At 45.6% G+C, this 23,214-nt stretch overlaps 1 protein-coding gene across 1 annotated transcript in view; it reads right to left on the reverse strand.

The window, feature by feature from the left end:
- LOC123759743 (G-protein coupled receptor GRL101) overlaps nt 1-23,214 on the reverse strand; it is a 785,517-nt gene that overhangs the window by 114,632 nt on the left and 647,671 nt on the right. The window contains exon 22 of the mRNA XM_069319377.1: nt 21,913-21,984. Within this exon, the coding sequence (XP_069175478.1) occupies nt 21,913-21,984 (72 nt within the window). The remainder of the gene's footprint in view (nt 1-21,912; nt 21,985-23,214) is intronic.

Consider the following 23,214-nt stretch of genomic DNA (forward strand, 5'->3'; position numbering starts at 1 on the left):
CACTCGACTTCAGCACCATCTGCATAGCCTATGACTAAGCGTGCACGAGCAGTTGGCTTTAGAATATTCTGTGCTCTCAAGGCTGATACTTCTATCTAGCATATGCTCTGTGTATTAGTGGAGGTTTTCAGCCAGCCAATGTTCTCAGCACCTTTTACTCATTTTTTGTCTTGTTCATTGTAGAGTAACGTAACCATTATTTTATTTTATATTGTTTTTTGTTTTTGTATATATGTTTAATTCGCACTGTACATAGCCAAGGGATTATCTTTCTTTATATTTGTTTAAAGTCAATTAAAGTTTCATTGTTTATACGATTTGTTTTGCGTGTTTTTCCCCTTTACTTGACCACAGGAGGCAACAGCCAAGCAGTTCACTTTTTTTTCTCTTTTTTTTACTAATGTGATTGGCATTTACACCAGCCATTGGGAGGACTGCCTTACACCTACATTTTCCCATCACACAGTTTAGAACAGGAATTCGTACAACTGGATAGAAATGTTAAAAAAGAGATAAGGAAAGCTAAAAGAAATTATGAAGTTCGCATAGTAGGGCAAGCAAAGACAAATTCTAAAGTTTTTTCAGTTATATCGAATAATGATTAGGGAAAGAAAAGGTCAATTAAAAACTGAGACAGGTTAAGTAACGGATAATGACATAATAGTATTTTTAATAAATATTTTATATCAGTATTTACTTGAGGAACTTAACAATATGCCTTCAGCTGAACAAGTCTATGTGGGTGAGGACGAGGACAGGTTGACTAGTTTAGCAGTTACCAGGGAGGATGTAATTAAACAAATAGTAAAACTCAAACCAAACAAATCCCCAGTTCCAGAAGAAGTGTTTGCCAGAGTGCTTAAAGAATGCAAAGAGGAGCTTTGTGAGCCACTGTCTACCATATTTCATAAATCAATAGAGTCGGGCAGAGTCCCAGAGTCATGGAAGGTTGCTAGTGTGGTACCAATTTTAAGAAAGGAGATAGATTACTTACGTCAAACAATTGGCCAATTAGCCTAATGTCTATTGTGGGAAAGTTACTTGAATCGATAATTGCAAATAAAATTCGTCTTCATCTTGAAAAACATAAATTTATAAATGAGTCGCAACATGGTTTAACAAATGGCCGTTCATGTTTGATAAATTTGCTATATTTTTATTCCAGCATAGTTGAGGCAGTTGATAGTGGTAAGGATTGTGATGTTGTGTGCCTTGACTTTAGCAAATCTTTTGATCCAGTACGACATGAAAGACTGATTAAAAAGATAGAGGCTCATGGTATTGAGGGTGCTATATTAAGTCGGATTAGGGCATGGAAATACCAAAGGAAACAGAGAGTTGTTAAATATGGGGTTAAGTCAGGGTGGGAAAATGTTGTAAGTGGAGTGCCTTAAGGCTCTGTCCTGGGACCTCTGTTGTTGATAATATATAGAAATGATTTAGATTCAGGTTTGAGTAGCAACATTTGCAAATTTGCCGATGATACAAAAATCGGTAGGGAAATTAACACGGAAGAAGACTCACTATCACTTCAAGTTGACCTAAATAGGGTTTTGAAATCGTCAAAAGATAGGCAGATGCAGGATTTAAGGATGAGAGATTTAAGGGAGGATTTAAGGATGAGAGACCCCCTCCCCGCTCAGCTCGTTGTCGCCGTGTGGGGGCTTCGTGGGCGGCTGCCGGAGTATGATGCTCCTTGGGACAGTCCTCTGTCCTTTTCTAGCCTTGTGCTCCTGCTGCCGTCCTCTCCAATTCTGCTGGGCATCTTTTCCTTTTCCTTCTGTTTCGTTTTTCTCCCCCCTCTTCTCCTATCTGCTTGCCGTTTCCTGCCGACCTTTTGCTCGTTCTGGTTCTTCCCTTGGACTTCTTCTATTTTGACGCCCGGGTGCTTGAGGAGACATACTCTTGCACCCGTAGAACTGTAGTACCCGACGTCGAGAGCGAGGGGAACCTTTTATTGTCAATCCCCCTTTCGTCACTGAACCCGATCTCGACGGACTGTCGGTTTCTTAAGGTGGCGTTTGTGGGGCGTATACTCACGACGCACCCCTAGGAGGCCCCGACAAGATCGGCGATAGCTTCTTGTTGGTTGTCCTGCCTCTAATTGTGGCTCCATGGTGGGTGTGGGGTCACATTCGTGAGTGAATTCTTCTTTTCGTCAAGATGATAACCCCTGTTTCGGCTGCTTCTGGCTTACCTTCTCAGGCTCGTGTGGTGGGCGACTAAGCCCCCGAGTCGGTCCGTATTGGAAGACCGGGCTCTGTAGCCTCCGCTGCATTGGGCCCCGACCTTGCTCCTCCTTTGGCCTCTCTGACTCCTTCCCCTGGCCCCCCTCCCTCCTCTGTGGTTGGGTCGAGCCCCAAACCCCCAGTGGTGACTACCTCGTCCCCTGGCGCGGCTCCTTCTCTAGTTGTAACTACTGCGCCTTTTAACCCCTCTCTCTCTGGGGGTTCTCACCGCCGTCCTCGTCACGGCCGCCCTCGCTCGATTCCTTCCAGTTCTGCTACCTATCAAGCCTTGTTTGGTCCCGCTTCGTGGGCCAAATATTTTGATCTCCTCCCTCTTGATTCTGCGCCTCCTGACGATTTCTCCCTCCATCGACATCTCATTGATTCCGTGGATGCCTCCATTACTTTCAACCCCACTCGTCTCGGTACACGTGTCGTTGCTGCTCCTTCTCAGCATGCTGCTTCCCGCTTGGCTGCCTTATCCTGCCTTGGCGAGACCCCCATTCGGGTCTCGAAGAACGCTCAGTTGAATGCCAGTGTTGGCACTATTTTGCTCCCGCCCCATGTTGCGACCGGTGTTCGGGACCTGCGCGACTGCCACGACGATATTCGACATATCCTCGCTGCCCAGGGCCATTCTATTCTCCAGGTGGACACGTTTACTCGCCCCCCTCGTGGTAGTCGCCGTCAACCCCTCCGGGTTGTGAAGATTACCTTTGATGGTAGGACCCTTCCACCCTCTGTCATTCTTGCTGGTGCCAGGTGCTCTGTCCAGGAGTACATTCCTTCTCCTCAGCTCTGCAACAAGTGCTGGAGGTTTGGGCATGGTGCCCTCCGCTGCTCCGGGACTGTCTCTCTCTGTCCTTTGTGTGGTGGCGAAGGTCACTCTAAGTCGGAGTGCACTTCTCCCCAGGCTCGTTGCCTCAACTGCGGTGAGGCCCATCCTACCTTCTCCCGTGCGTGTGTCCATTACAAGCTTGAGGCAGCCGTACTCAACCTGAAGCACCGGGAGCGTTTATCTTTTCCTGAGGCGAGGCGCCAGGTTCGCCGGCTCCCGCCTTATGCTAATATCTCTTATGCTCGCGTGTTGCGCTCTTCCTCTCCTCGTCCTTCCCGCCTTCCTCAGACTCACAACCGTTTCCGGGCCTTGGACCCTGATGCGCCCACTGCCCCCTCCTCTGTTCCTTTGGGTTCTCTCCCGAAGGATCCTCCTCCTGGTCCTCTGTCTGGGGTTCCCCTTCCTTCTACGCGGTCTGTCGTGTCTTCTGTGTCTTCTTCCTCGTCCCCCTCCGATCCTCCTTCCCATCCTCTTCCTCCATCTATCGGCTCTCCCCACCGCCTGTCGGTGCGAGCGGATGTCCATCGCTCTCCTAACGGCCGTCGTGTGTGCTCTCGTTCGGCTTCTCCTGTTGAGACACTGGAATCCGTTGCCCGGTACGTAGTTGCTGGGACACCGGTCTCTTTAAGTCAGAAGCGTAAGCCTGGCTCCTCTCCTTCCTCTTCCCCGGCGGGTAAGAAGGCTTCGCTTTCTTCCTCAGCTCCTCCTTCTGGCTCTGTTGCTCCTTCCCCTCCCGTTTCAGTGCTTGCGCCCCCTGTTCCTGCTATGGAGGTTTCTTTGGCCCCTGCTTCCCTTTCGGTTGCTGCTCTTGCTGGGGTGCGCTCCTCTCTTTCTACTCCCCCTCTTCCTGCTGCTGTCCTTGACTGCTCCTCTCCGTTGTCTCCTCCTCTTCCTCCTCCTCCTCCGGACCCTGCCCGCCCACCTCTGATCTGTTCTCCCGTTTCCTTCCCTCCGTCTTTGCTCAGTTTACCCATGCCCCCTAACCCTGACTTTGCTGACCCTGATCCCGACCCTGATATTCTTTAACGTGCTCTGTTGCTCTTTCGCCTTTGTTTCTTCCTTGTTCTCTGTTTTTGTCCTTTCTCTTCTCGTCGTTGTCCATTCTTCAATGGAACGTTCGAGGTTATTACGCCAATTTCCTCGAACTCCAACTTCTGATTTCGCGGTTTTCGCCCCTTTGTGTCTGTTTCCAGGAGCCAATGCTTGGTGCTCGTCCTGGTCGTTTTTGTGGCTATTCCTTTCTCTCCCCCCCCAGCCATTGCTGGGGCTTCTAATTCTTCTGCTCTCTTGATTCGGGCTGATGTTCCCTTTGTTCCTTTACTTTTTCCTTCGCCTCTCCATTGTTCTGCTGCTCGTATCTTTGTGGGGAAATGGTACACAGTTTGTTCCATTTATCTCCCCCCGAGTGTCCCGCTCTCTCTTCCTGATTTGAAACACCTCCTAGACTCCTTGCCGGAGCCTTTGCTCCTGCTGGGTGACTTCAATTGTCGTCATTCTCTTTGGGGTGACGTTCTGTCGAATACCCGGGGTCGCCTCCTTGAGCCGTTTCTCCTCTCTTCTTCCCTGTCTCTTCTGAATTCTGGTGAGCCCACTCATTTGGACTCTCGGACTCGCACCCTTTCTTGTCTTGATCTTTCTCTCTGCTCTTCTTCTCTTTACTTAGATTTCACGTGGCAGGTTCTTGATGACCTCCATGGAAGTGATCATTTCCCCATCCTTGTTTCCTTTTTTCTCTTTTCGCCCTTCCCTCTCTTTCCCTAGGTGGCAGTTTGCTAAGGCAGACTGGACCCTATTTACCCTAAGTGCTGCTCTATCTGACCTCTCCCTTCTGCCTCTCTCTCGCGCTCTCCTCCTTTTTCATGACACTGTCTTCAACGCTGCCCTCCTCTCTATTCCTCGCTCTTCCTCTCGGGGTCCACGGAAGTGCGTTCCCTGGTGGAATGCGGACTGTGCTCGGGTTGTCCGCTGTAAGCATGCAGCCTGGAAGAGGCACCGCCGTAGGCAGACGACCGATTCTTTTCTTTTCTTTCGGAAAGCGAGTGCGGTGGCCCGTAGGGCCATCCGTACGGCTAAACGTGAATGTTGGGCATCTTATGTCTCAACAATTACGTCCGAGACCCCTCTGGCCCAGATCTGGAAGCGTATCTGCAAGATAGCGGGTAAGTTCGTTCCCGATGTTTCACCGGTCCTTCACCTCCGTGATACTCTTGTGGCGGACCCGTTGCAGGTCGCTTCCGAACTGGGTTCCCACTTTTCTTCTGTTAGCTCTGGTCTTCATCTTCCCCAATCTTTCCTTCTTCGTAAACCTGTCCTTGAGTCTCGTCCTTTAGATTTCTGCACTCATCTTCAGCTTCCCTATAATGATCCCTTCTCTCTCTCTGAACTTCGTTCTGCCCTGGCCCTCTGCGGTTCTACGGCGGCGGGCTCCGATGGTATTCATTATGAGATGCTTCGCCATCTCCCTCCGAGCACGTCTCAGTATTTACTGAGTCTGTATAATCGGATCTGGGAGTCGTCGTCAGTCCCTGAGGACTGGCTCGATGCCGTTGTCCTCCCTGTTCGCAAACCGGGGTCTCTGGGTACTTCCCCTAAGGACTTTCGCCCTATTGCTCTCACAAGTTGTGTCTGCAAACTCTTTGAACGTATGGTTAACGTTCGTCTGATGTGGTTCCTGGAACACCATCACCTCCTCTCCCCTTCTCAATTTGGTTTCCGCAAGTGCCGCAGCACGACAGATGTCCTGGTGAACTTGGAGGTCTATATTCGTACTGCTTTTGCTGCGAAGACCTCCGTTGTTGCCGTCCTTTTTGACCTAGAAAAGGCTTACGACACCACTTGGCGTTATCATATCCTATCTCAACTTCATTCTTTTGGCCTTCGTGGTCATCTCCCTCTCTTTCTCCGCAGCTTCCTCTCTCGTCGTTCCTTTCGGGTGCGCCTTGGTACCGCTCTCTCTCCCTCTTTTCAGCAATACGAAGGTGTGCCCCAGGGTAGTGTTCTGAGCACTACTCTTTTTCTGGTTGCCCTCAATGGTCTTCTTTCCTCTCTTCCTTCTGGTGTCTTCTCCGCTCTCTATGTCGATGATCTTACCCTTTGTTGTCAGGGTGATGATTCTCCTCTCCTTCAACGCCGGCTTCAACTTGCAATTGATGCCGTGTCGTCTTGGGCCACAGGTCATGGCTTCAAGTTCTCTACTTCTAAGACTTGTGCCATGACTTTTACGCGGAAACGGGTTGTTCTTCGTCCCTCTTTGTCACTTTATGGTCATCCCCTTGAATACAAAGATTCCGCGAAGCTTTTGGGGTTATTCCCTGACACTCGTTTGTCTTGGTCTCCCCATATCTCTTACCTCCGTGTTGAGTGCTCTAAGGCCCTTACCCTCCTTCGGGTCTTGTCCCATACTTCTTGGGGGGGCAGATAGGCGCACTCTCCTTGCTTTACATTCCTCTCTCGTCCTGTCTAAGCTCGATTATGGTTGCCCTGCTTACTCGTCTGCTTCTCCTTCTACTCTTCGCCGTCTTGATGCTTTGCACCATACTGGGTTGCGCCTCAGTTCTGGTGCCTTTCGTTCGACTCCCATCCTTAGCTTGTATGTTGACACTGGCTTCCTGTCTCTCCAGGACCGCCGTGATCGCTACTGTCTTCGTTATCTTGCACGGTCCTTGTAACATCCTTCCTCTCGCCTCTGTCGTGCTTTAACTTTTACCCCTCCTGCGGTTCCTGTTCCTCTTCACCACCTCCCTCTTTCTGTCCGGTTATCTCGCCTACAGGATTCTCTCTCCGTTCGTATTTCTGATGTTTCTCCTCGTGTTGTTCCTTCTTTGCCCCCGTGGAGGGTCCCTCTTCCGCGGTTTTGTACTTCCTTGACCCGTATCACTAAAGCTTTTACCCCTCCTACGGTTCTAAAACGCCTTTTCCTCGAGCACTTTTCTTCTCACTCCCACTCCGTTTCTTTCTTCACCGATGGGTCTAAGTCAGCGGACGGTGTTGGCTACTCTGTTGTTTTTCCTGATCGCACTTATATGTGTCGCTTGCCTCCGGAGACTAGCATCTTTACAGCGGAACTTTATGCTATTCTCTATGCTCTTCGTCTCCTGCTTTCTCGTTGTCAGTCTTCCTTTGTGGTTGTTGTTGACTCTCGTAGTGCCCTCATGGCTCTCGGGTCCTTTAATCCGGTTCATCCAGTAGTTGTCGAGATCCAGCATTGGCTGTTTCTCGTTCACAGTAAATTTAAGTCGGTTGAGTTTTGTTGGGTTCCCAGCCATATTGGTGTGTCTTTAAATGAGCGTGCGGATGCTGCCGCTAAGGAAGCTGTCCGCTCTTGTCCCATCTCTCGTAAAGGCATTCCGTATTCCGACTTTTACCCGGTTATCCATTCCTCAGTCCTTACCCGTTGGCAGGCTTCTTGGTTGTCTGTTACTGGTAACAAGCTACGTACTCTTAAATGTTGTGTTTCCTCGTGGCCGTCCTCCTTCCACCGTAACTGGTGGTGGGAAACAGCTCTGGCGAGGTTGCGTATTGGCCATACTCGCTTAACCCATGGTCACTTGATGGAGCGCCGCCCTGCTCCTTTTTGTCCTAGTTGCATTGTCCCTCTTACGGTCGTGCATGTCCTTCTTGAATGTCCTGACTTCCAGGACGAGCGTGTGTCTTGCTTTCCGACCGCCCCTCGCGGTCACCTGTCCCTCGATAGAATTCTTGGTGACTCGGATACTTTTGATATCGTTCGCCTTATGCGTTTTTGTTCTCGTATTGGCATCCTTGGTGATATTTAGCGCCCTCTGATTATTTTGCGTATTTGATGGTGCTACATAGCCTTCCCGGTTTGGTGCCTTCTTTTGATAATTACTTACTTACTTACTTAAGGATGAGAGAGGGGATATAAGGATGAGAGAGAAGGGGGGATTTAATAATGAGAGAGACGGATGATATAAGGATGAGGGGGAAATAAGAATGCGAGAGAGAGGGGGGGATATGAAGATGAGAGAGAGAGGGGGGGGATATAAGGTTGAGAGAGAGAGGTTGATATAAGGATTAGAGAGAGAGAGAGAGAGAGAGAGAGAGACATAAGGATGAGAGAGAGAAGGATATAAGGATGAGAGAGAGTTGGATATAGGGATGAGAGAAAGAGAGGTTGATGTAAGGATGAGAGAGAGGGAGGGAAATATAATGATGAGAGAGAGGGAGATATGAGGATGAGAGAGAGAGGGAGATATAAGGATGAGAGAGAGAGGGAGATATAAGGATAAGATAGAGGGGGATATAATGATGAGAGAGGGGTGATATAAGGATGAGAGAGAGGGGTATATAAAGATAAGAGAAGGAGATATAAGGATAAGAGAGAGGGGGGTATGTAAATATTCATTAAATTCATTTATTTCAAGGTTACCAATACCAGGAGTATTCCACAATGTTGCACAGCTGTCGTACGTAAATTGGTGGGAAATAGAGATACTGCCACACCAATTAGCAAGACACCTTCCACTAATAGGATAGTGAAATTGCAATTCGTACAGGACACGAGCATAGCGTAAACAATATTTAACTGAACTTTGGAGTATTTTGTAAGCAAATATTGGGTTTATGTTTGGTGTCAGATATTATTGAGACCACTTCCATTGTCTACAGGAAAACATTACTACGCTTAGGAGTAAAATAATGTTATTGTGACACGAATATGTTCCCGTGTAGAGCATGACTGCAATTGTGTGTTAAGGCAAAATATGAGGTACAGCCTTGTGTAATTAGACAGTTAATTAAGCAACACTTCTGTCTTGTCTGCATGCTCACCTACCTCCCTCCCTCCCTCTGATCTGGTCGTTTCTTTGTTGGAAATATATCAATATTTGCGTCTAATGGTCGTCAATGTGAGAGATGTGTTGAATTTTGAAAATACACACCGACTGTTTAAACAAGTGTCACTGATAATTGTTTAGGATACTTTCTTTTAGAAGAGAAATTAATTAAAGATTCATAGTGTTTAGTAGCAGAATGGACCAAAATGTACATCAAACACCTGATGAAAAACAAGAAACATACTGAAATTTATAATTATGAACATGTTATGTATACCATCACCTCGTTGAGAAGGTTATGTGATACTGAGGAAGCATTGTGATGTGTGCACAACCGGGAACCTGAATTGAGAGAGTACATGTGAGTGTACCTGTATGTCTGAGTGTGTGAGTGTGTGTATCTGTATGTGTGAGTGTGTGTATCTGTATGTCTGAGTGTGTGAGTGTGTGTATCTGTATGTGTGAGTGTGTGTATCTGTATGTCTGAGTGTGTGAGTGTGTGTATCTGTATGTGTGAGTGTGTGTATCTGTATGTCTGAGTGTGTGAGTGTGTGTATCTGTATGTGTGAGTGTGTGTATCTGTATGTGTGAGTGTGTGTATCTGTATGTCTGAGTGTGTGAGTGTGTGTATCTTTATGTGTGAGTGTGTGTATCTGTATGTGTGAGTGTGTGTATCTGTATGTCTGAGTGTGTGAGTGTGTGTATCTGTATGTGTGAGTGTGTGTATCTGTATGTCTGAGTGTGTGAGTGTGTGTATCTGTATGTGTGAGTGTGTGTATCTGTATGTCTGAGTGTGTGTATCTGTATGTGTGAGTGTGTGTATCTGTATGTCTGAGTGTGTGAGTGTGTGTATCTGTATGTGTGAGTGTGTGTATCTGTATGTCTGAGTGTGTGAGTGTGTGTATCTGTATGTGTGAGTGTGTGTATCTGTATGTGTGAGTGTGTGTATCTGTATGTCTGAGTGTGTGAGTGTGTGTATCTGTATGTGTGAGTGTGTGTATCTGTATGTGTGAGTGTGTGTATCTGTATGTGTGAGTGTGTGTATCTGTATGTCTGAGTGTGTGAGTGTGTGTATCTGTATGTGTGAGTGTGCGTATCTGTTCAGTATGTGTGAGTGTGCGTGTGAGTATATATTTATGTATGAGTGTGTGTATCTGCATGTCTAAGTGCGGGTGTGAGTGTATCTGTACGTGTGAGTGTGTGCATCTGTATGTAATCACCTAGTTGTGCTTGCTGGGGTTGAATTTTTGGCTCTTTGGTCCCGTCAATTTAATGGTGTACAGATTCCTGAGATTCTCGAGCTCTATCATATCTACACTTGAAACTATGTATGGAGTCAGCCTCATCTACATCACTTCCTAGTGCATTCCATTTACTAACTATTCTGACACTGAAAAAGTTCCTTCTAATGTCTCTGTGGCTCATCTCGGTACTCAGCTTCCCCCTCTGTCCACTTGTGCGTGTATCATCGTGTTAAATAAACTTTCCTTGTCTACCCTGTCAATTCCCCTGAGAATTTTGTATGTGGTGATCATGTCTCCCCAGCTCTTCTGTCTTGCATCGACGTGAGATGCAGTTCACTCATCCTTTCCTCTTAACTTATGCCTCTTAGTTCTGGGACTAGCGTAGTGGCAAACCTCTGAATGTTTTCCAGCTTCGTCCTGTGCTTGACAAGGTACGGGCTCCATGCTTGGGCCGCATACTCCAGGATTGGCCTTACATATGTGGTATATAATGTTCTGAACGATTCCTTCACAGGTTTCTGAAGACAGTTCTGATGTTAGCCAGCCTCGCATACGCCACCGATGTTATTTTTTTTATGTAGGCTTCAGGAGAAAGGTTTGGCGTGATGTAAACTCCTAGCTCTTTCTCTCCAACCATTTCGCGAAGGACTTCATCTCCCATTCGGTATCCAGTATCTGGCCTCCTATTTCCTCCACCTAGATTCATTATCTTACATTTATTTCAGTTGAACTCTAGTAGCCATTTATTGGACCATTCCTTCAGTTTGTTTAGGTCATACTGTTTCCTCATACTGTCTTTTTCTGTCTTAATCCTCCTCATAATTTTTGCATCATCAGTAAACATTGAGAGGAACACGTCTATTCCCTCTGGGAGATCATTTACATATATCAGGAACAGTTCAGGTCCAAGAACTGATCCCTGAGAGACTCCACTTTTGACTCCTCGCCACTCCGAGACCTCGCCCCTCACAGTGACTCGCTGTCTTCTGTTGCTTATCCAGTGGAGTACCTTCCCTTTCACTCCTGCCTGCATCTCCAGTTTGTGCACTAGTCTCTTATGTGGTACTGTGTCAAAGGCTTTCTGGCAATCCAAAAGTATAGTGTGCCCAGCCCTCTCTTTCTTGCCTGTTTTTTGTTGCCTAGTCATAGAATTCAATTAATCCAGTGAGGCATGATTTGCCATTCCTGAACCCATGTTGATGTTGTGATTCCAAGTTCTTCCGCTCCAGATGTTCCACTAGCTTTTTTTCGCATAATCTTCTCCATCACCTTGCATGGTATTCAAGTTTGTGACACTGCCGTGTAGTTCAGTACTTCCTGTTTGGTATGTGTGAGTGTGTACTCTAATAGTTGTGCTTGCTGGGGGTTAAGCTTTGGCTCTTTGGTCCCATCTCTCAACTGTCAATGAACTGGTGTACAGGCTCCTGAGTCTATTGGGCTCTATCATATCTACATTTGAATCTGTGTATGGATCCTACCTCCACCACATGACTTCCTAGTGCATTCCATTTGTTAACTACTCTGATATTGAAGAAATTCATTCAAGTGTCTCTGTGGCTCATTTGGGTACTATGGTTCCACCTGTGACCCCTTGTTCGTGTTCCACCCGTGCTAAAAAGTTTGCCTTTGTCACCTCTCACAATTTTTCTGAAAATTTAGTAAGTGGTTATCATGTCTCCCCTTTCCCTTCTGTATTTCAGGGACGTGAGGTTGAGGTCCCTTAGCCTTTCCTCGTAGCTCAGACCTCTCAGTTCTGGGCCTATTCTGGTGGCATACCGCTGAATCTTCTCTAACTTCGTATTGTGTTTAACTAGGTATGGACTCCAGGCTGGAGTTGCATAATCCAGGAGTGGTCTGACATAAGTGGTACACAAGGTCCTGAATGATTCCTTACATAAGTTTCTAAAGGCAGCTCTTATGTTGACCAATCTAGCATATGCCACTGATGATAACCTATTGATGTGGGTTTCTAAGGACAGGTTCCATCTGAAATCAACCCCCAGATCTTTCTCTCTATTTGACTCCTGCAGGATTTCACCTCCCAGATGGTACCTTGTGTTCAGCCTCCTTCTCCCTTCGCCTAAATTCATTTCTTTGCACTTTCTTAGTTGAACTTTAGTAGTCATTTTTTAGATCATTTCTCCAGTTTTTCCAGGTTGTCCTGTAGTTTCGGTCAATCTTCATCTGTCTTGATTCTTCTCATAATGTTTGCATCATCAACAAACATTGAGAGGAATGAGTCTATACCTTCTGGAAGATCGTTTACATATATTAAAAACATGATGGGTCCAGGTACAGAGACCTGTGGGACTCTGATGGTAATCTTGCCACTCTGATGTCTTCCCCCTCACAGTTACTCGTTGTTTCCTGTTGCTTAGATACTCCCTTATCCACTGGAACACCATACCTTTTACTCCTGCCTGTTGCTCCAACTTTTGTAACAGCCTTTTATGGGGCACTGTGTCAAAGGTTTTTTGACAGTTCAAGAAAATGCCGTCTGCCCACCATTCTCTTTCTCCTCTAATGTTTCTTGCTTGGTCATAGAACTCTATTAAGCATGTGAGGTACGATTTACCATCTGTGAACCACCATCAGTGGTTGTGTAACACACCACCATCGGTGGGGTGTTACAAAGCTATTTCCTTCCAGAAGTTATACGAGCCTTTTCCTCACGATCTTCTCCATCACCTTGCATGGTATACAAGTCAAGGAAACTGACCTGTAGTTCAGTGCCTCTTGCCTCTCACCATTTTTGTATATTGGGACTACATTAGCTGTCTTCCAGCTTTCCGGTAGGCCTCCTGTTTCCAGTGACCTGTTATACACCATAGAGAGTGGCACGATTAGTGCTTCTGTGCCTTCATTTAGTATCCGCGATGAGATTCTTTGAGGCCCAACAGCCTTTGTCACATTCAGCTCCAACAGATTCCTTTTGACCTCATCACTGGTGAGGTCAAATTCATCCAAGGTTGCTTAGTTTGCTGCCGCCTCACTAAGTGCAGGGGCTTCTCCGTGTTCTATTGTGAAGACTTGGAATTTCTTGTGTGTAACTGTATGTGTGAGTGTGTAACTGTATGTGTGAGTGTGTAACTGAATGTGTGAGTGTGTGTATAACTGTATGTGTGTGTGTAACTGTATGTGTGAGTGTGTGTAACTGAATGTGTGAGTGTGTGTGTAACTGTATGTGTGTGTGTAACTGTATGTGTGAGTGTAACTGTATGTGTGAGTGTAACTGTATGTGTGAGTGTGTGTAGGGACGGAGGCGTCATGGCGACTGGTGGAGGTTCACGCAGCGTCTCTCCTACAAACATTGACGATACCTTTGAGGACACTGGGGAACCACTGTTGCATACCACACATTTAGATCCTGAACGTCACCCGGTCTTAGAAGAAGATCTAGATGGAGATTTCCTAGACAGCAAACATCACAGCAAGGCAAACAGATTGGAGGCGAAACGCCGCCAACTTACAGAGGTAAACAGAGACCATGCCGGCACCACGCGGCCTCAGTATCAACCTCCACTGCACAACCAAGGTAGGCCAAGTTCTTCTGATTTGCAAACTTTCATCATTGCCTTTGATGGCGAAGAGGAAAATGTGTTCAGAAATAGCCGGGCACAAAGTATCTTATATAATGCCATTCCCAAGATATTCGGGATCAGCGTGCACAATATGAGACCAAATAAACAAAAAAACCTGATCGCAGTGGACCACAAACATGGCGAAGAACTAAAGCTCTCAGACATTACTGACATCTGTGGCCACAAAGTCAAGTGCTACAAACCACTTGGGGACCGATTAACAAAATATGTAATCCGACATGTGGTAGACATCAGTGTAGACGACATCAAAGCACAACTTGAGACACATGACATCCCGATCCAAGGAATCAAAAATTTTATGCGAAGAACAAACGGAGAACTGAGTGATACAGGCACCGCTCTGCTTACCTTTCTAGACTACATTCCCCCTGAGAGGATTTGGTTAAATGGCTTCCTCCATAAACTAGAGGTGTATATACCACGTCTCACTCAGTGTTTTAAATGTAAAGGTTTTAACCATACCTGGAAAGGCTGCACCAAAGACATTAAATGTGGGAAATGCTCTGGTTCCCATTACACGCAAGATTGTACATCAGATACACTTACCTGCTCAAACTGTGGCGGCGACCACGACATTACATTCAAACAATATTCTTCATACATAGCAGCAGCAGCAGCAAAAACTAAGGTTCTCCCAACCAACAACCTGCTATACAGTAGTGCACTGAAACAACCTAACACAGCCCATCATCAAACACTACCTCACACTCAAACACAGCCTTTGCTTGTACCTGATATATCTGTCACCGACACTCCCACAACCCCAGGGTCCAACCATCCCTCACAAAATGCACAACTGAATCCTGATCTTGTTGAAACTCTTGTCACTCGCATTGAAAATGATCTTGTTGAAACTTTTGTCACACGCATCGAAAATGTACTAGAAAAGACGCTGAACCGACTTCTAACTAAATTCTCTACTCAAGTAACACAACCCACCCCTGAGGCTGACTCAAAAGACATCCCATCAACAGCTACAGACACTGACATCCGCCCAAACAAAGCCACCATTGCTGGACACGCATTGTTTGAACAGATGATAGAAAAACTCATAAATAACTCCCTAGCACGCCTTACCAAAATCATTCCACAGGCTGACTTGCCACAAACCCAAACCGCCAGTACCAAGAGTAAGACACAGCCCACATCCACATCTAGGTATCCAACACGTACTACTACTGGCATACCAAGGAAAACAGACACATCCATAACCCACACATCCTAAATGGCTCCCCTAACCTTCATGACTTGGAACGCAAAAAGCATTAAAACATCCCTCACAGAACTTAAACAATTCCTTTACTCATCCAAACCGGACTTAGCCGGTTTGGATGACCGAATCCTGGTTCACTCCCAAACAAAATCCAATTTTTAAAAACTTTCAGATGCAGAGACTGGACAGACCAAACCGTATGGGTGGTGGTATTTTCCTCTTAACACGGAGTAACATGACATGTAAACCTGTAACGCTTACACATTTTGTAAATGGTAAACTAGAAATTTTACCATGCCTAATACCCTATAATGGTACACACATATCCTTTCTGGGTATATACAACCCTGGTGGCACAATAAATTTAAATGAACTGGAATTCTATCTTAACCAATTACGACAACCGATCATTGTTACAGGTGATCTCAATGCAAACCACCCCACATGGAGTAGAGGCGCCCAGAATACTGCAGGCACCGATCTATATAACTACTTAGACACTACACCATATATTCTTCTTTCCCCGCCCGACCTGGCAACCTACTTTAACTACAGAACCAATTATGAAGCCTCACTGGACATCTGCTTTGGCTCGGCGCACTTTCAACATGAACTACAGTTTCATACTGGACCAGATATTGGTAGTGACCACAAACCCCTCATTATAAAATTTACTAACTTTCAGCCACCAACCCACCCCCTAACGCTCCCTAAGTGGAACATTAAGAAATTAGATAAGAAAAAATGGGCTGATACTGTCTGTCTCCCAGATACAGACGATGTAGACCCAAACACGCGACTGTCCACAATCACCTCGGCCATAAATTCTGCAGCCACCCAAATGCTTAAGAAAACTTCAGGACATAGGTCCAACAAACCACTTAAACCGTGGTGGAACCCGGAATGTGCACGAACAGTCGCTTTACGCCGACGAGCCATACAAAAACAAAGACGTCAACCCTCCCTACAGAACTGGGTTAATCTCCGGCGGGCTACAGCAGAAGCCAAAAAAACCATACTGTCAGCAAAGCGAGCATCATGGGCAAAATTTTGTGATAGCCTCACACCCACTACGCCACATTCAAAAGTCTGGGCTACATTTAACAGCATTAAAAGTCGCCCAACAATCCCTTCGTTTCCCCTGATGATCAACGGTTCACTCTGTCAAACACCTCAGGAGCGAGCAAATGTTCTTGCTGAATGTCTTAAAGTTACATTCTCAACACCCTTCTTTCATACCCAAGAACTCCCCCTCAGACAAGAAATTGACTGTGCCATATTGCTGCCCATGCTCGGCGTCGACAACATGTACACCTTAAGCGAGCTACAATTGGCCTTAACCCGCCTACCTCTTGGCAAGGCACCTGGAGAGGATGAAATTCCATATGAACTCATTAAATATCTTCCATCGACTACACATAGTACTCTCCTAAACTATTACAACCTATGCTGGACACACGGAAATATTCCCTCACAATGGCAGACCAGTATTATTCTTCCGTTCCTTAAACCAGGAAAAGACCCATCCCAACCTGCGTCATACAGACCTATTTCCCTACTATCATGCCTCGGTAAAGTCATGGAAAGACTAGTGCATACTCGCCTCCAATGGTACCTAGAGTATAATAATATTATATCGTCACTCCAAGCTGGATTTCGACCGCAATGCTCCACACTCGATCACATACTCTGCCTTGAACATGAAATCCGCACCTCCCTCAGAAGCAGCAAATTTTGTATTGTTCTCTACTTAGACCTCAAAGGAGCTTTTGATAGCATTCTTCATACTTGCCTCCTCGCAAAGCTTGCGCGTTGAGGCGTACAGGGAAGATAACTTTTATGGTTAAAATCCTATCTTACGAACAGGACCTCTAAAGTCTATATACAAGGCGAGTTTTCCAATGACATCCCAATACAAACGGGTGTCCCACAAGGCTCCATACTAAGCCCAACCCTTTTTGCTGCATTCTTAGCAGATTTGCCTAACACCCATCCTGTTCACCTCTCGGCGTACACCGACGACTTAACATTGTATTATTCAGACACTGTCCTACCTAATACAGTCTCAACAATGCAAACAGCACTTGACCACCTCATAGATTGGACACAACAATGGGGCCTTCAAGTTAGTACTACTAAAACCTATTATCAAATTTTCACTAAAGAAAGACTTGTTCATCTACCCACCCTCACAATACACAACACTCCCATCCAACACGTACAAGAACATAAATACCTTGGCATGCACTGAGACTCGCCCTCACTTACCTGGAAAGCACACATTCAACACCTTAAACAGACAACACAACCCCGACTCGCCATACTGAAAGCCCTCACTGGCACCACCTGGGGAGCACACCATAAAATCTTGCTCCGTTTCTATACAACCTACATTCGCAGCCAACTAGACTATTGTTGTCAAGCATATGCGTCGGCTGCGCCTACTAACCTACAGAGCCTAGAGGTCATTCAAAACAATGCCATGCGTCTTATATGTGGCGCAATGCGTTCCACACCTATCCTCGGACTTTACCGGGAAACAGGCCTCACAAGTCTAGCCACCAGACGAGACATAATGTGTGCCAACTATCTGTCACTCTGTACCACTGCTCACCAGACACACCCATACAGATAAAAAATTAACCCAACAGTTAACCCACATAACCCCCGCTTCCCAACCAATCACTCGCAACCTTTCCTCACACGGGCTACAAATAACCTCAATATAGACCTCTCTCTACTCCAAAACTCGGAAACCCAACTTACTGTTCCCCCTATTCCACCTTGGCTTTATACAACTCCTAATACAGCAATACAACTCGAAGACAACATTCCAAAGTCTGCACCAAATTCAGCCATAGCCTCAGTCTTTCTTTCAACAATGAAAAATTGCTACCCAAATACCACAGCGATTTATACAGATGGATCTCGCATCATGAACAACGTACCCTCGGTCGCTAGCGCTGTATGGATACCGGAATACCATCTCAAGCAGGGATGGCGGTTACCAAACCAACTATCTGTTTTCACAGCTGAATTATATGCCTTATATCAAGCTCTCCAAATAATCACAACATTACCAGTCGGGACATATACAATCTGCAGTGACTCTAAGAGTGCGATTCAAGCCATTACGTACTCTTCAACAACGTGCAAGGAGTTTGTTTACCCATGTCTTCAACTTCTTCATGAACATCGATTAAACGGTTATGATACCTCTATCCAATGGGTGCCAGCGCATTGTGGTATTCTCCATAATGAACTAGTAGATCAACTAGCCAAAGCAATGCACAACACACCTCACGTTACCCGTCATCCCCATGTTGCACGTAAAGGAGCCTTCAAAAATGCCATCACCCAAGATTTTGCGACGAAATGGAAAACGTCATGCTCACCCTTATACTATGGGTCCATAAAAAAAGAAATGGGAAACTTGGAAAAATGTCAGATATAAAAGCAGAGAAATTGATATAGCGATGACCAGATTAAGGCTGGGACACACCAAACTAGCAGCACACAGCTCTAAGTACAGAACAGACATCAACGAACTCTACATCCACTGTCAGGTGCCTGAAACAATCGAACACTATCTCATTCACTGCTTCCGACATTATAGTGCCAGAGTAAATCTCAAACAAGTACTTATTTCACTTAAAATACCCTTTTCCATCGAGCATATATTAGGAGGCGGTGACCAATCGTTACAAGAAAAATACCAAATAGTCAAAGCCCTGGCTAAATATCTACAGTCGACCAACAAATTGGGTCACATCTGACCCGCGCCACATTTATACCTGGCGCCACCAACAGCTAAACACAGAAAACAACTGCCTCGTCGCAGCACCAAGGATCAGCTGACGCCATAAACACAACACACCGCCCTACGGTGCGGCAAGTCTCCCTCTAACACACACCTCTGTTCTAGTCGCCGCTCCTCTGTCTACAACACAACGCAACAAGCACTTTTGAAACTCTTTATCATCCTCAACATAAACGCCTCTACCAACATCTGTACTGGTGCAGTCATCGGGAGGACAAACCCTTCATGCAAACTGCACCTACTATCAAGAAGAAGAAGAGTGTGTAACTGTATGTGTGAGTGTATGTAACTGTATGTGTGAGTGTATGTAACTGTATGTGTGAACTCACCTAATTGTGCTTGCGGGGGTTGAGCTATGGCTCTTTGGTCCTGCCTCTCAACTGTCAATCAACAGGTGTACAGGTTCCTGAGCCTATTGGGCTCTATCATATCTACACTTGAAACTGTGTATGGAGTCAGCCTCCACTTCCTAATGCATTCCATTTGTCAACCATTCTGACACTAAAAAAGTTCTTTCTAATATCTCTGTGGCTCATTTGGGCACTCAGTTTCCACCTGTGTCCCCCTAGTGCGTTTGCCCCTTGTGTTAAATAACCTGTCTTTATCTACCCTGTCGATTCCCTTGAGAATCTTGAATGTGGTGATCATGTCCCCCCTAACTCTTCTGTCTTCCAACGAAGTGAGGTTTAATTCCGTAGTCTCTGCTCGTAGCTCATACCTCTCAGCTCGGGTTCTAGTCTGGTGGCAAACCTTTGAACCTTTTCCAGTTTAGTCTTATGCTTGACTAGATATGGACTCCATGCTGGAGCCGCATACTCCAGGATTGGTCTGACATATGTGGTATATAATGTTCTGGAAGATTCCTAACGCAAGTTTCTAAATGCCGTTCTTATGTTAGCCAACCTGGCATATGCCGCTGATGTTATCCTCTTGATATGAGCTTCAGGGGACAGGTCTGGCGTGACATCAACCCCCAGGTCTTTCTCTCTCTCTGACTCCAGAAGTATTTCATCTTCCAAATGATACCTTGTATCTGGTCTCCTGCTTCCTACCCCTATCTTTATTACAAAACATTTGCTAGGGTTAAACTCTAACAACCATTTGTTCGACCATACCTGCAGCTGGTCCAGGTCTTCTTGAAGCCTCAAGCTGACCTCCTCTGTCTTAATCCTTCTCATAATTTTGGCGTCGTCAGCAAACATTGAGAGGAATGAGTCTATACCCTTTGGGAGATCATTTACGTATATCAGAAACAGGATAGGTCCGAGTACAGAGCCCTGTGGGACTCCACTGGTGACTTCACGCAAATCTGAGGTCTCACCCCTCACTGTAACTCTCTGCTTCCTATTGCTTAGGTACTCCCTTATCCACTGGAGCGCCCTACCAGTTACTCCTGGCTGTTTCTCCAGTTTATGCATCAGCCTTTTATGGGGTACTGTGTCAAAGGCTTTCCGACAGTCCAAAAAAAAGCAGTCCGCCCATCCTTCTCTTTCTTGTTTAATCTTTGTCACCTGATTGTAGAATTCTAATAAACCTGTAAGGTATGATTTACCCTCCCTGAACCCATGTTGATGGGTTGGCACGAAGTCTTGTCTCTCCAGATGTGTTACTAGGTTTTTCTCACAATCTTCTCCATCACCTTGCATAGTATACAAGTTAAGGACACTGGCCTGTAGTTCAGTGCCTCTTGTCTGTCGCCCTTTTTGTATAATGGGACTACACTAACCATTTTCCATATTTCTGGTAGGTCTCCCGTTTCCAGTGACCTAATATACACTGTGGAGAGTGGCAAACAAAGTGCCTCTGCACACTCTTTCATTACCCATGGTGAGATTCCGTCCGGCCCAACAGCTTTTCTCTCGTCCAGCTCCAATAGGTGCTTCTTGACCTCATCTCTTGTAATTTGAATCCTTTCAAAGGTCGCCTGGTTTGCTGCCACCTCTCCTAGCGCCGTGACGTCTGCCTGTTCTATTGTAAAGACCTCCAGGAATCTTTTGTTGAGTTCTTCACCCACCTCTTTGTCATTTTCTCTGTACCTGTCCTCACCCATCCTAAGTTTCATCACATGTGTGAGTGTGTGCATCTGTATGTGTGTATCTGTACTCACCTAACTGTGCTTGCGGGGGTTGAGCTTCGGCTCTTTGGCCCCGCCTCTCAACTGTCAATCAACGTATGTGTGAGTCTGTGAATCTGTATGTGTGAGTGTGTGTAACTGTATGTGTGAGTGTGTGTGTATCTGTATGTGTTCGTTTGTGTGAGTGTGTATCTGTATGTGTTCGTTTGTGTGAGTACATAAACAGTTCTTATAAGAGAGAACACTGAACAACCTCTTACTTATGTCTTTGTGGCCCATTTGGGTACTCAGTTTCCAACTGTGTCCCCCTTCTTCGCGTCACACCCGTGCTAAATGGTTCATCTTCATCTACCCTGTCAATTTCTCTGAGAATTTTATAGGTAGTGATCATGTCTCCCTGTCACTCTTTTGTCTTAATGTTTTATGATTTTTAATTCCATTAATACTTCCTTGTAGCCCATACCCTTCAGCTCGGGGACTAGCCTAGTTGCAAACCTCTGAACGTTATCTAACTTCATTTTGTGTCTGAATGACACCAAATGGCTGTATACTGGCTGTATAAAACCAGTATAAAAATGACTGTATATATGGCTGTATACTGGCTGTATATAACCAGTATAAAAATGACTGTATAAATGGCTGTATAAAATGAATAGCTTTATGCTCCAGGCCGGAGCTGCATACTCCGGTATTGTTCTGACATACTCAGTATACTCACAGGTGGTGAGGGAGGTGTATACTCACAGGTGGTGAGGGAGGTGTATACTCACAGGTGCTGAGAGAGGTGTATACTCACAGGTGGTGAGAGAGGTGTATACTCACAGGTGGTGAGAGACGTGTATACTCATAGGTGGTGAGGGAGCTGTTTACCCTCAAGTGGGTAAGCCCAGGTGTGTACTCACAGGTGGGTAAGGCCAGGTATGTACTCACAGATGGGTAAGCCCAGGTGTGTACTCACAGGTGGGTAAGGCCAGGTATGTACTCACAGATGGGTAAGGCCAGGTATGTACTCACAGATGGGTAAGGCCAGGTATGTACTCACAGATGGATAAGGCCAGGTATGTACTCACAGATGGGTAAGCCCAGGTATGTACTCACAGGTGGGTAAGGCCAGGTATATGGTGAAGCAGCTTGTCACTGAGGGTCACAATAGCATTGTGGGTCACGTCTCTGTTGGTGAAAACAATAATGAGTGTTACATTGTTGTAAACTTATTTACAATAGGTTTTTTCATTTACAGTTAAGTTTGAATTTACCTGTTGTAGATAGACCATGACAACTTTACATGGTGGGAGGTTTACACTAAAAAAAAGGTTTATTTGTCGTGAAATTACGTGATATAAGATTTAGTCATTTTGAGATTTACACAAATACAGTGGTCAGAAAAAATATGTATGTTAATATGATGCAATGTCTTATAATATTTTTATGAAAGTGAGGAAAGACCCAATGTACGTTGACTAAACCACACACTATAAATTGAAGAGATGACGACGTTTAGGTCCGTCCTGGACCCTTCTCAAGTCGATTGTGAAGAAACGAGAAAGACACGAGTAGTGTAAGGCAAGAAAGAGGTGAGGAGGAGGAAATCTTGGAGGAAGGTTAAAAGCAAGGCGAAAGGTAAAGGGTATTACGGGCTCACCATAGTCCGTGCTACATGGACACTTCGTTCTGAGTAGCTAAATCTAAAACAACAACCGGGGGGGGGGGGGTAAATAAGGTTATGAAGGGATGAAATTATGGATTTACTCAAATTATGTATTTAATGTTTCCTCCTTCCTATCCTTTATTACCCCTATCTTTCACCGTGCTTCTACCTTCCTTCAAGAGTTCCTCCTCACCTCTATCTTTTCTTACTGATGCCCCTCGTGCCTCTCGTCTCTTCACAATGGACTTGATAAGGGTCCAGGACGGACCGAAACGTCGTCGTCTCTTCACTTTCTAGTGTGTGATTTGGTCAACATTCTTCTGCCACGTTATTGTGACTCATCATCTGCACTCAATGTATGTTTAAGTGCATTAAAAATACTCCGGTGTAAACTACATCCTTTCATAAGGTACTGTATACAGTTTTATCAAGGTGTTGCATGCAGTATTCTCAAGGTGGTGTATACAGTGTTCTCAAGGTGGTGTATATAGTGTTGTCGTGGTGTTGAATACAGTGATCTCAAGGTATTGTATTCAGCGTTCTCAAGGTACTATATTGTGTTCGCAAGGTGCTCTGTACAGTGTGCTCCTAGCGCTGAATACAGTGTTCTCGAGTATACAGTGTTCTCATGGTGCTGTATACAGTGTATTCAAGGTTCTGTATAGAGTGCTTTCAGGGAGCTGGACATAGTGCTTTCTCAAGGTGCTGCATAGAGTGCTGTCAAGGTAATGTACACAGTGTTCTCAAGGTGC

The sequence above is a fragment of the Procambarus clarkii genome, chromosome 8 (assembly GCF_040958095.1).
Source record: "Procambarus clarkii isolate CNS0578487 chromosome 8, FALCON_Pclarkii_2.0, whole genome shotgun sequence".
Classification (NCBI taxonomy): Eukaryota; Metazoa; Arthropoda; class Malacostraca; order Decapoda; family Cambaridae; genus Procambarus; species Procambarus clarkii.